Source organism: Octopus bimaculoides, chromosome 1, assembly GCF_001194135.2.
Source record: "Octopus bimaculoides isolate UCB-OBI-ISO-001 chromosome 1, ASM119413v2, whole genome shotgun sequence".
NCBI classification, from domain to species: Eukaryota; Metazoa; Mollusca; class Cephalopoda; order Octopoda; family Octopodidae; genus Octopus; species Octopus bimaculoides.
This window is the reverse complement of record NC_068981.1, coordinates 66,434,881-66,448,384: the sequence shown is the minus strand read 5'-3', so window position 1 is coordinate 66,448,384 and position 13,504 is coordinate 66,434,881. Positions and strand designations below refer to the sequence as shown.

At 33.7% G+C, this 13,504-nt stretch overlaps 1 protein-coding gene across 2 annotated transcripts in view; it reads left to right on the top strand.

The window, feature by feature from the left end:
* Positions 1-13,504, top strand: part of LOC106870789 (ADP-ribosylation factor-like protein 5B) — a 112,805-nt gene that overhangs the window by 68,737 nt on the left and 30,564 nt on the right. For both annotated transcript variants that reach the window (XM_014916993.2, XM_014917001.2), the window contains exon 3: positions 3,257-3,317. In XM_014916993.2, coding sequence (XP_014772479.1) covers positions 3,257-3,317 — 61 coding nt within the window. The remainder of the gene's footprint in view (positions 1-3,256; positions 3,318-13,504) is intronic.

Sequence of the window (13,504 nt, the reverse complement as noted above, 5' to 3'; positions counted from 1 at the left end):
TATATATATATGGACTCTCCAATAGTAGATGACAGATGAAGGTTCTGCAGTTTCTTGCTGATCAAGTAGTACAAATGGTTTTGTTTACAGTCAGCAAATGTTTGTTCTGAATATTAGCACCCTCCCTCAAATGAAGTTTGTTGTTAAACTTCACCATGTCAACAAATTTTCTGTTTGCTCAGCACTTTCAAAATCTTGTGGAATAAAAAGTCCCTTACTTGAAAAACAGGTAAGGATTAATTACACAAAGGGAATATGGCTGTAAAAATGTCTCCAGAATTTTTTTTTTTTTTTTTCTTAGCCTATGCTAACATGGGCAAAAAGACATAAAGGTGTATGAACAGACATAGTAATTTCATGAACCCATAGAATTATTGGAAACAGTCTATCGTCAATCATCGCTATCAATTTGCTCACATAATGTTGGTTCATTTTTGTTTACTAATCTCAAACTCAACCCTACTAAAGCATGGGAACTTTTATATAATATATTTATTTGTATCCACAGATAGTTATATTTTTGTTCTAATAACCATGCAAGTAACATTTCTATTCACATATAACTTATATATGTAAATCTTCAATTATTTGAACAGAGAGATAGTTTTTGTTAGCACATTTTTTTTGTCACTTTCTTGGGTGTTTATTTTAAATTATATATATTACATAAAGTATTTTTTTAAATGACAGAAGAAAAAAAGAAAAAATACTGGCTTTTAAATGTGTACTATTCAAAACAATAATTCAGAAATGTCTAATAAAAAAAAATAGTTTGAGAGATTTTCAAGAATTTTGGCTTAAAAATCTCCTGTGACAGATTCTAGTTAAATTGAGTATATTCAATATGATTATGAAGATCATATTGATTTTCTTGAATGAATGAATGAATGAATAAATAAATAAATGATATAAACCAATTGTGTATTGATTCATACAACAGGTGCACTTTTTCAGCCAACACTGATAAAGTCCAAATGTCATTGTTTAAGGAAAACAAACAAAAATACAATTATTCATTTGATAGTTTTTCAAGAGGGAAATTTATGAATGGCAATTATGTTTGTCCAACAACAAGAAATAAACAAGATCAAAACAACTAGATATATATTACAAGATGTAAATATGTATAACATGGAATACCTGAAGTTCAAAACTTTGAAAACTGAAGAGTTAAAAAAAAAAAATATGCATGATTCACCTATTTTGAAATATTCACTTATCTAGATAATTCAAAGCCTTATGAGTGAATTTGGTTAACAAAAACTGAAAAAAAAAAAAAAAAAATCTGTCCTGCATATTTATGCCTGTGTGCATATGGGTGTTTACATGTGTATTTGTTTGGTTACATTTGTGAGTTTAACAGGTTGCAAGTTATAAGCAATGTTGCCGATTTTACTTCTGTCAACAAAGCATCTTCTTCCTTTGCGTCTTCAGTAATGTGTGAAGTAAGATATCCCTTACTTGAAAAACAAATTAAGTTTTGAAACAAGGAAGGGAATCTGGTTGATAATGTATTTAACTAAACTTGATAGTGTATTTGACTAATCCATGCCAGCATGGAAAAATGAATGTAAAAATGAATGAAATCAGGAGTTTTTACATTATCCACTATTGCCAATTTATTTTTAATGACACCACTTTCCTCAAAGATTCCCCAACTCCCTCCAAAAAAAGAAGTCAATATCATACGCACAGTATATTTTTTGCCAATTTTTGTCCATTTCATTACCTTTAGATTAATGATGCATATTATTACATGAATGCATATTATATATGAATGAACGACAATACTTGAAGATGGTATGTTTCTTTAAATGCTGCATGCACACAACTGTAGTAGCGCTTTGACCCATTAGCCTATAAAATCAGCCATACCCAGCCAAAATATTCTGCCTGTTTTATGCTCAAACTGGCCAGATTTGGCCCCTCACACCTACTTTACAATATGATTCTAAAAATGAACTATTTCATCATCAAAATCTTGAAGCTACACGATAATTCAGAACGCTTAATTCAGAACGATGTGAATAAATAACCATTACTTTTGACAAAATAATGTGAATGCTAAAGGATTAATGGCTAGTACAAATAAAAGAAAGAAAACTCTTGATACTTAGAAAACAAATTGTTTATGTAGAAAAGTGTCACTTGGAATGTTTTGTCCCTCTGGGCTTTGAAAATTTTGAAGAAATAGTTTGTTTGTTTGTTTGTTTTTTTAGCCCAAAATAGATAGATTCCACTGAATAAATTGTTCTGTATTCAATCATTGTTTTAAAAATTTTTTATTTTTATTGTTTCATCTTTGGTTGATTGCAGTGCTGTTAGAGCATACCTATGATTGAAAGTATTCCGCCCATGACCTTCCTGTCATAATTTTGAAATTGCATCAGTATCATCCACTGCATTCTTTTATTTTTAAACATGAGGATGTAATTTGTGTGACATTTTTAGTAGGTTGAGTGACCACATAGAAACCTCTCTGTGGCTGCTGTTTAGCCACAAACTAGCCTTGAGTGGACCTATGGTCAAAGACATTCCAGCTATAACCATATCCCCTTTTTGTTTCAATGACACCACTTTCCTCAAAGACTACTAAATCAAAACAAATTATGAAACTTTTTCTTATATTAGCATTCTGTTTATCATCACCATCATTTTTTTTTTTTTTTCAATGCTAGCATGGGCTGGACAATTCAACAGGAGCTGGCAAGCTAGAAGGCTGCATCAAGCTCCATTGCCTGCTTTGGCATGATTTCTACATACCTTCCTTAACACCAACCACTTCACAAAGTGTACTGGGTGCTTCCTACATGGCACTAGCACTAGTGAGGTCACCGAGTAAGTCACAAGACAAGATCCCTTACTTGGATCAGTAGTTTTGAGGGAGATGGCTTATGAGTGAATTTGGTTGACAAAAACTGAAAAAAAAAAAAAAAAATCTGTCCTGCATATTTATGCCTGTGTGCATACGGGTGTTTACATGTGTATTTGTTTGGTTACATTTGTGAGTTTAACAGGTTGCAAGTTATAAGCAATGTTGCCGATTTTACTTCTGTCAACAAAGCATCTTCTTCCTTTGCGTCTTCAGTAATGTGTGAAGTAAGATATCCCTTACTTGAAAAACAGTAAGATAGAGAGACAGAAACAGTTCATTTTTTTTCTTTTACTTTTTACTTTTTTATATGGGAGTTCTGTTTTTTCAAGTTGTTTTCTTTAAATAAATGAAATATACATTTATTTCCTTTTTTTTTATCAGAGCACAAGGTGATAATTGTTGGATTAGACAATGCTGGTAAAACAACTATTTTGTACCAATTGTGAGTATCCTTTAATTTTTATCTTCTTCTTCTCTCACACACACATGACTACAATACATCACATAGTGACGAATCCAAACGTTACCATCATTTTTGTTGTGCCATTGATTGAAGCCCATAACTTTCTGAGAGTTTGGATAATAATCTTATTTATTGCTACATGATTGGAACTTTGTGACGAAATGTGTTACAATGTCATTTGATATTTCATTTTTGTCTTGTTTTTTTTTTTTTCACTTGCTCATTTTTTCCCCCTTTATTTAGGATAGTTACATTTTTTTTATTTCTGTTTCACATTTGAGTGATTAACTGAAATAAGGGCACCAGTTTGTGAAAGGAAAAGGCACTTGCTCCATCAATATGGAATTGTCCAGATTTTGGTAGGGGGAACCTATCGTGCCTTTGCCAGCTTGATTTAAAAAAAAAATGTATGTAAAATGATAAAAGGTAGAAAGTATATTTAACAGAAGTGAGGAAAGAGTTAAAATCAATCTTGATAGCTTTGAACCATATCAAGCTACTGATGTGACTCTATATAGTACTGTTTTGTCAAATACATTGCCTTCAAGCTACTCTTAGATTTCACAATCCTCCCAATATGTGAGTCTTTTTAATTAACGTTTAACTGATGGTTCAATTTCACTTCATACTTCTCTGAGAGAATTTAATTTACCTTTTCAAATACCAAGCAGCCTTTAGCATTTTAAAAGTTACATGCAACAAAAGCTTTTTGTATCTCCTCCTATTTATCTCATTGAAGACAAGGAATTATAATGAAGAAATGCAGGAATGAGTTTTCTGTCATGATAATACAACCTATTCACAGATTTGTAATGCCTGTGAATGAATTCTAGTAAATCAAATACTTTTGGCTGACATTTCTGTGTTATTGGGATGCATGATCTTAAACAGATCAAATAGTAGTGAAATATATTTGGCAGTTTTTGTTCATGGCCATCCTACTTGAAATACTTGGTGAATAAGAAATTTTAGTCCAGAATCAAAGAAATTTATATAAATGCTAATTTTTATTTGTTAGCATTTGGTTGACTGGAATGGTAGAAGCAAAATGACAAATATTTGTTTAGTCATTTTGTCAGCATATTTTGTAACTCTATGTAACAGACAAATTTTTTTAATAGCAGACAATAAAAGTGTGATGCTTATGCTTTTCCTCAAAACATTGAACTGTGTGTGTGAATGAAATGAATTGGCTTCAATAAGAAATTGAAATCCAATTCCAGACACATCTTCCTATGATGTGTCTGGAAGGAGTCCCAACTATGGTGATCAATTTTTCTTCTCATGATTAAGAGCAGATAACCCAGTTAAATTCCACTGAATTTAAAGAAATTTTTTTTTCTTCTTTGACTATATTTTTCTCTTTACCTACTACCATTACTCGAAGGTTTCATTATGCACTTAGAGACCACTCTATTACAGGTTTTACTTGCAAAAATATTTGACATAGCAAATGACCTAACAAAACACTCATCAGTTATGCAGTTTTCTTATTACCAACATTAGTTAATTATATAGTGCAGCTGAGTGAACTGTGCTATTGAAATTTAAGTGCTTTGGCTACAGAGCACAGTGCAGAGATATTGGTTTTATATGAATTACTGATTCTTAGTAGGGCATTAAGTTTTCTCAAAGAAAATATGAAGCCATTTTCAGTATGTCTACTTCTGCTTTATATATTTTTGCTATTATTTATCCTTGTTTGTTAATTCTTTTTTTATTGACTTGGTATGCATTATGTATTATGTAAGACTATCTGATGGTTGATCTTAATGTGTCATTTTCAACACAAGTTGCAAGTACCTTGTCTTTTATCTGTGTTGTAAAACTGATGGCTGATATGTAACATCTACTAGTTATACATTTGAAGTGTGTTTATGGCTGCTGTCATTAGGTCTTTCTACTTTAGTGAAGTTTAATGGAGACAGTAGTATTTTTAAATTTGTGTCTCTATAATTGGTGCAGCTTTGCACTGGAATGGAGTAAATGAAAGGAGCTATCTTTTCTATGATAGGGAAATTAATGCAGCAGTGAGATCCTTGAGGTACTCTTCTGCGTTAGGCTGAATACATTAAAGAAAAAAAGAGTTGGATTACTTTATGCGAGTCACTAATATTATAAAATGGTAGTTCATTGGTAAAGTTTATATTTGAAGTGTGTAGAGGCAGTTACAACTGAATCATTCTCACTCTCTCTTCTAAATGTGTGTAGCAATGTAGCTCCTCTACAACTAAAAAAAGCAGTACACCCCACTTCCACTTGTGTTTCGTAGTCTTGTGAGCTGTATGGTGACCTCGCTAGCACTGGTGGCGCAAGAAAAGCATCCACTACACACTGTAAAGTGATTAGTGTTAGAAAGGGCATTCAATCATAAAGACCATGCCAAAGAAGACATTGGAGCACAGTGTAGTCCTTGGGCCATTGAATCCTGTTGAACTCCTCAATCTATGCTAGCATGGAACATGGATGTAAAATGATGGTGATGTGCAAGAATAAGATTATGAGGACAGTACTCAATATATAATGAATCAAGTCATTTTAATTGACTAAAATCACACCTATGGTGAACAAGAAAAGTCATTTACTTAATGATCAATTTTGATTAAGGAAGGCAATGGAGACAACACTGACATTTTAATTAATTTAAATGAATTAAAAATATTATATGAGCAGTCTAGTGGGAAGTAACCTGGTTTTGATGTGGTGATAACTCAAAACCTATTTTATCACACCTTACTTAAGCATAGTTTTTATCAGTACTGTCACAAAGATGACATATATGTAGGTATGTATTGAAAATAAACACTAAGTGATTAGTGTAATAACTTAATTAGGTTTCTGTGCAGTACTCCTTGGCTATTTTTTCCCTTCTCTTGTTAATAACATAGTTACTTATACAGTAAATAGTGTAAGCTGATACTGTTTATTGCACGTGCTCAGAATAAATGAATATATTTATGTACATCATTAAGGTTACAGAGGTGACAGAGAGAACGGAAAACTAGACATAATGGTTTATGATAGTTTGTTCATTGCTTTATGGTGAGAGTCTAAGTTGCACCATTATCGCTGTCATGATCATTTGTCCAACATTAATCAAATCAGTACATGTTTAAACCAGTGCATGTTAACTATGTCCTGTCTCTTTACCATAGGAAAGAAGAAAAAGAGCAAAAGAAGTTGGTTTTCTTTTTTTTTGTGTGGTGTAGTTGGTGAATGTACATACTGCACATTGTATACAGCATGTTTCCCTCATATCTGATGCCACACTTTACCTTGTCTAAGTTTGCATTTCAGTTTTGAACCTTTTGTTACAAACACTGGCTACAAGTAGGGAATTATATTTGTTTTTAGACCTCATACAAGATAAATTTTTGTCAAGGTTTGTAGTCAGTCTGTTTCTACTATGTTGCTGATACTTATTTGAATTGCTAGAATTTAGCAGCAGATTGTATTGAATTATTACTCGAGGTTGACTAGCATGCCACTCAGTGGGGGAATTTGCTTGATTCAAAACTAGAGCAAAGCATGGCTCTTAAATGCCTTCTTCAGCACTCAGGTGACATTTACAAATTGCATCTATGCATCTATAGCTCTCTGTACAGCTGAAAGATAAAGCTGTCATCTTAGGGTTTGAAATCAGGATGGAGAAATAACTACCAAATTAAATAGAATTAGTCAAGCTGATTTCGACCATCAAAATGACTAAATCTGGTCACAAAATAGAATTAAAAAAAAAAAAGAAGATAGATAAAAATAAACTGTCAGAAAAATATTTAAAATCCATTTATATTTGATTCATACAATAACTTATTTGCACTAAATCTGAAGTTAAGATTAATCTGATAATCATATATCCTTTTATAAGCTTTCTTAAAGGGCTTTTGTGTTAGTTTTGGTCACTGGAGTCATATGGCTTATTGTCTGAGAGAGTGTTCTAATTTTGATAAATTATAGATACATTCTGCTCATTTAAATGTCCTATTTGATTTTTTTCTAGTGAAGGAATCATAGATAGGTAATATAGTATTTCAATGTGGTTGAAGGTTTAAAGAATATTTGAAGAATTTTTCTTTATTGGTATAGGATTAATTTGATGATTAAGATTAACTTAAATACCTTGTTGCATCTCACCTGATAGTGATTTCTTTGTTCTGATTTTAAACCATGTCAGGGCAACAAGTTGGGTTTGCTTTCTTTTACAGGTCAGTATAATAAGTAAAATATGAATATCTCTTCAATCCCAAAGAATACACTTTGTAGGGTACTGAATGTATGTATGTATTAATAGCCATATCATATATGTATTCTTTGGCATTAATTCAGAGCAGATGTCTGTAGTTGACAATATAAACAAATAAAGGTGTTGCTAGAAATAGATGCTGCATTTCCTTTAAATCACTCCCCACTGTCTGAGAAAAGGATGTGTTGGACAATGACGATGGGTGCAGTGTCTTGGAAAAAGACAAGATTGTCCCAACTGGAATGTCTTAGATCTTAGATCTTTTCAGTCAGAACTGACCTGGGGCTAAACAACAAAAATTTATGGAGAAAATATATATGAGATAAGTTATGGGTTACCAACAACATTTAAGTCACCAAAAGTTAGATGAACAACAATGCCAGAAAAATTATGTGCAGTCTTTCTGGCAATCTTACCAAGCACTCTTTATAATATAGTAATTTTCATTTATATTTTTGCAATTATTCCATAACATATGATCACCTCCTTAATATTGGTCTTGGAGGAATGCCATTTCGTCAACTATCAGACAGCATGGCTGTGGTAAGGGGAAATGCTGATAACAATAAACCATCAAAAATACACAAGCTACTAATTACTCTAATAGAATTTTGCAGCAATCCTTTCTGAATAGTAGCTAATGCCTTCACCATCATCATTGTGATCATCATTTTAATGTTCATGTTTCCATGCTTAGTAATTGATATTGGAAAACAATGGTCATCGGAGTTCAGCTGCAGTTCTTCCTGCTGTGCTTTTATTGATATGTTTTATATGTCATTAGAATCACCATTTTATGTTTTTTCACAATTGCATAGCAATCTTACCACTAGCATAGCATCTTACCACTGTTTGCAGTTCCTTGTCATCTCTTTTGTGAAGTTCAGCATCCTAATATCAGTCTTCATGACTTTTTCTCATACCTTTCTTAGTCTTCCTCTTCTACAAGCTCCTTCCACTTGGATTTGTTTGGCACTTCTTTGCTTTCATCTTTCTTACACATCATGTGTCTATCCCAGCACAGGTTTCTTTCTTGTGTATTACAACTAATACCTTGATACTTTTTTTTTGTTATCCCCTTCTCAACTAAGCAGTGCACTCTTGTCTCTACATGCTAAGATCCATACCCAGTAGGGCTTGCTTGTCTCAATTTCATCCAGTCTTCTTACTCAATCAAGAACTTTCTTTATTTTGGTTCATTCCAACCCAATTCTTTCTAAATTTCAAATTAATACAATAGATGTATTTGCCTGCTTAAGGTATTTGTATGTGTGCTAGTTGTGGCAGTGCATGTATATATGTTTGTATAGGTGGGATGAATTTCAAAGAACTAAAACTGAAATTTATGTTTGAAATTTTTAAAATTATTATTCAAGTTTGAAAGGTAGCAAGCTGGCAGAATCATAATCATGCTGGACAAAATGCTTAGTACCATTACATTCTGGCCTTGCATTCTGAGTTCAAATTTTGCCAAGGACAACTTTGCCATTCATCCTTTCAGAATTGATAAAATAAGTACCTGTTGAGCACTGGAGTCAATATAACTGACTGCCCCACTTCTCCACCACAAAAAAATAAATAAATAAATAAATAAAGTTTTGTGTCTATAGTAAAAATAATTGATTCAAGTTTGAGAGTTATACTTTTTGAATTTTACTCTCTTGTTAAAAATTTTAATTTTTGTATTATGAGTAAGAAATTTAAAACTAAGGAAAATTCAGATAAGATAGTTTGAATTGGAACTCACCCTTTTTGATTTTAAAAGACTACTTTATTTAGGTATAATGACCATAGTTGACTCTTTTGATACCAATATATTTGAGGCCTTCTCATTCTGTTAAACAAAGTTTTCTGTTTTTATTAAAATCTTCCATTATAACTTCATGTAAGAATTGTTTTGTTACGTTATGTTTACAAACACCAGCTTAATAATGAAAATGTCTCCAAATTCTTAACTATTTTCAAAGTTATTTTGAAACATAGATAGTGCAATTCATTACAAATATGATAACAGACAGAGCCACTGACCATGATATGGACTCATGGGTATGAGTCTTTTTGGTACAACTGTTTTGGTGCTATCTATTTGGCATCCCTGATTTGATTCTGACCTTCCCTATCTTTTTGTCTCTTTCTGTTTGTTTCTACATATGTGTATGAGGAATAGGAAAGTGTCAATCGTGCTCAATAAATTGTAATCTCTCTCCCCCTCACTCTGTATGTATGTATGTATGTATGTGTGTGTGTGTGTGTGTTGACTGCCTTAGTGCCAAAAAGTATTGTCACTCAAACTAATAATAATAATATCCAGGGATTCATTGCTCCTGAAGGAGGAACCTAGGACATCTTTCACCGTTGTCTGTCTCTGGTCAGTTATGGCCATGTAGGCTCCAGGTAGTGAGAGAGATCATCTCACCATCTTGTCTTTGGTTAGCTTCTTGATCTTGTCCATTGTTGTGGTATCCATTTTGCCACCCTGATCGTCCATCTGTTGTCCTTCAGTCAAGCAATGTGGTCAGCCCATCTATATTTGTTCCCCTTGATGGTTATCATTGACTCTTGTATGCTGTTGAATCCAAGCTTTGGTTTTCTTGTCCAGCAATGTGATGCTGAGCATGATTTGTTCCATTTTCTGTTGGGCAACAATGAGGGCATTCATGGTGGTAGTATTGTGAGCCCATGCTTCACTGGTGTAAATCATCACTGGCGGAATGGACACATTGAAGTTCTTTTAATTTTCATACAGTTACACCCAGTTATCTCATTCTATGAATTCCTATCTTTGGTGTACTTTTGAGTGAAACTTTGCTTGTTTCAGGTTCCACTCCTGTTTTATTGTTAAATATTGCAACAGTGGGAATAGCAAATATCAATAAATAAAAGTTACTGTTTCAGTATGAGTTAAAGGTGGAGCCATTTATGTGGTCACTTGATCTTTTTTTGGAGGGTTTGTGCCTATGACCAATGTAAACCCATCTGGGTCAGTGAAATTGATGCAGTTTATATTCCTCTTGAAATCAAAAGCTGCAAGAAAAAACATGCAAGGAGGGAATTCCAGAGGCACAACTGGGTGTTGTGAGACTGGGGATGAGAACAAATGAGTGATAAGAGGTGGTGAGTTGGAAAGGTCTGAACAGAGTTAACATGAGACAAGTCAGCTCTGAAGAGCAGGGTTGACTATTGTATTGACAGAAAAGACTAGGTGTGGTGACAACATGTGTTAGGCCATAGAATAGTGTGATAGGGAGTGACTTCAAACCGATCTTTTTCAACCCACACTCTTTGCATTTTTAAAAAAGGGCACATATCATAGATACTGTCAGATGAAAAGACATGATAGTCACAGCTAAATCGTCTTTGATAATAGATGCCTGCTTAATTAGGATTGATCTTGGGTTAAACAACAATTGACTGCTCTTACAAGATCTATACTAACCATACTAATTTAGAAATATGGCTACAAATGAACAAATTATGTCTCAGAATGTTTCATTTCTATTTAGTCAAGCACATTTTTTGATGGTTTTTGTTGTTATAGCTTGTGCTATATAGGTTTGACAAGGACAGAGATATAATGAGGTCAGGCGATAATTTCTAATGGCAGGGCGGGAGGGGGATGACGACGACACGTCTTTAATTTCTATGTGTAAAGGGATTAAGCTAACATTTCTTATGGCAGTTTGACTCATCAGAAATATCAGCCAATTCTTTTCACAGTCATGATATCATCCGAAAGACAATAGATAATATCTATTCACTGTTTGAACAAAAGATAGGATAGTCACAGCTGGACCATGCTGGATCATAGGTGGGTTCAATGACAGGGCTGACTTGGAAAAATCATTTGTATGGGTGTTGTATGGTGATAATTGATGACCTATGTCTGGTCAGCTGTTACTTGAATTATTTGTTTATAACACATCTACTTCTTTAATAAAAAAAATGAAGTAATGTTTGTTGGGGACTCTTATCCAGTACTTTTTTATTTTGGATTCAATAAAATCAACTGAAGATATTTATGTAATAGATTTTGTTTTGATCTGTTATAACTCTTATCCTTACATGTTTTGTTGCCTTGCACAACTATCTGAAATTTGTATTAAAATGGATGTGCATTCCTTGTTGCTATGTTATTTTTAGTAACTTTTTTGTGCATTTTGGACATTGACATGCACTTATGCAAGTACCACACAAACAAAACCAAGCAAGTGTTTGCACACACACACACACACACACACACACACACACACACACACACACACACACACACACACACTCTACCACCATTATCATCATCATCACTTTACATTAATTCTATATGCTATTATGGACATTTGGGCACAACTTTTTGAAGTTGTGTTTTACAGATAGATGCCCTTCCTGGAGGCAACTCTTTTAATTGCCACTTAAGATATGCAGGGATATACTGTACTTTTTTCTAAAATCCAGAACATTACACACACACACCCACACACACACACACACACGCACGCACACCCACACACACACAGTTCCAGGGAAGAAAGACTGAGGAGTATTTAGTGCAGATTTTGAGGTGAGTAAGATACAGTAAATGCTAAAGGAGGACTTGAAGTTGCATGGAATGTGAGTGAAAAGATTGTAGTTGAACTGGTTCAGAGAAGCAGACAGTTGTAGAGCTGTAGTAGCAGAAAAAACAGTGGTAAGACATATAATTCTAATATAGGGCTTCTGGTTGTAGATAATTGTGAGTGAAGAATTCCATATCAAGATTACTTAGATGCGTGTGTGTGTGTATTTTTATTTATTATATTGACACGTGTAGTGTGTGCATGTGCGCGATGAGTCATTTTTGCACTTTTTAACTGCATCATTACTGTTTTCTTCACAGCATATGTAACATATCAGCGTGATAACTTTTTTGTTATTCATCTCCTCCCCCTCTTCGCATACCACCGTCACCTACCCACCTCTCCGCATTACAATTGCCTGCCACTACCATAACTACAACAAGCACATCATCAACAACATCCCTATCACCACCTTTGACTTGTGTGACAATTATTAGACAGACAGAAGCTTCTACTTGCTTCTGTGTATTATTACAGTCTGTTTCATTATTAGTTGTTGAAGCCACTGCTTGTAGCCGATTCAACAGCAGCAGCACTCATTGTATTCTAGTAGTATGAGGTTTTGTCACAAAGATTGGATTTGATTGGATTTCATAAGAGATTAATGATAATTAAATAAGCAAATAAAAAGGCCAGATGGATAGGAGTTAAGATCATATGTTGATTCAAAGTGTTTTCAGGCAATTTAAACAACATAGCTGCACAAAGCAAATAAGCAATATTTTGAATGTGAAGTGTATAAAATTTGTTGGGGTTTATTGTTTAGCCTCAGGTTAGCCCCTGCCTGAACAGACCTGTAATCAAGGTTGTTCCAGATGTCACCCTTCTGCCCTCTCATCAGATATTGTGTAAATAAGGTTGTATTATCTAATGTATCCTTCATTATTTTTTAACAAAGTAGGGTGCATCACGAGGGAGATTTGATATGCTGCTTCTAGTATGCCAAGTGGCTTATTGGCTCATTAAAAAAAAACATAACCAGAATGGCAAATAGACATAATTCGCTTGTGAAACATATGAGCCTGGTTGAGAAAAAAAAAAAAAAAATTTATGCCATACTTATTAATTCATACACACGCAGACACACACACACTTACATGCAGACACACACTTACACGCAGACACACTTACACACACACACACACACACACACACACACAACGCAGACAATCAGTGTTTGTTTCTGCCTCTGTTAGCTTACTTCTCTCTCTTTTTCTCCATACCTGCTTCTTTCTTTGTCTTTGCACTCCCTATGCTTCTCTCTCTCTCTCTCTCTCTCTCGCCCCCTCTCTCTGCTTCCCCCTTTTGTCTCA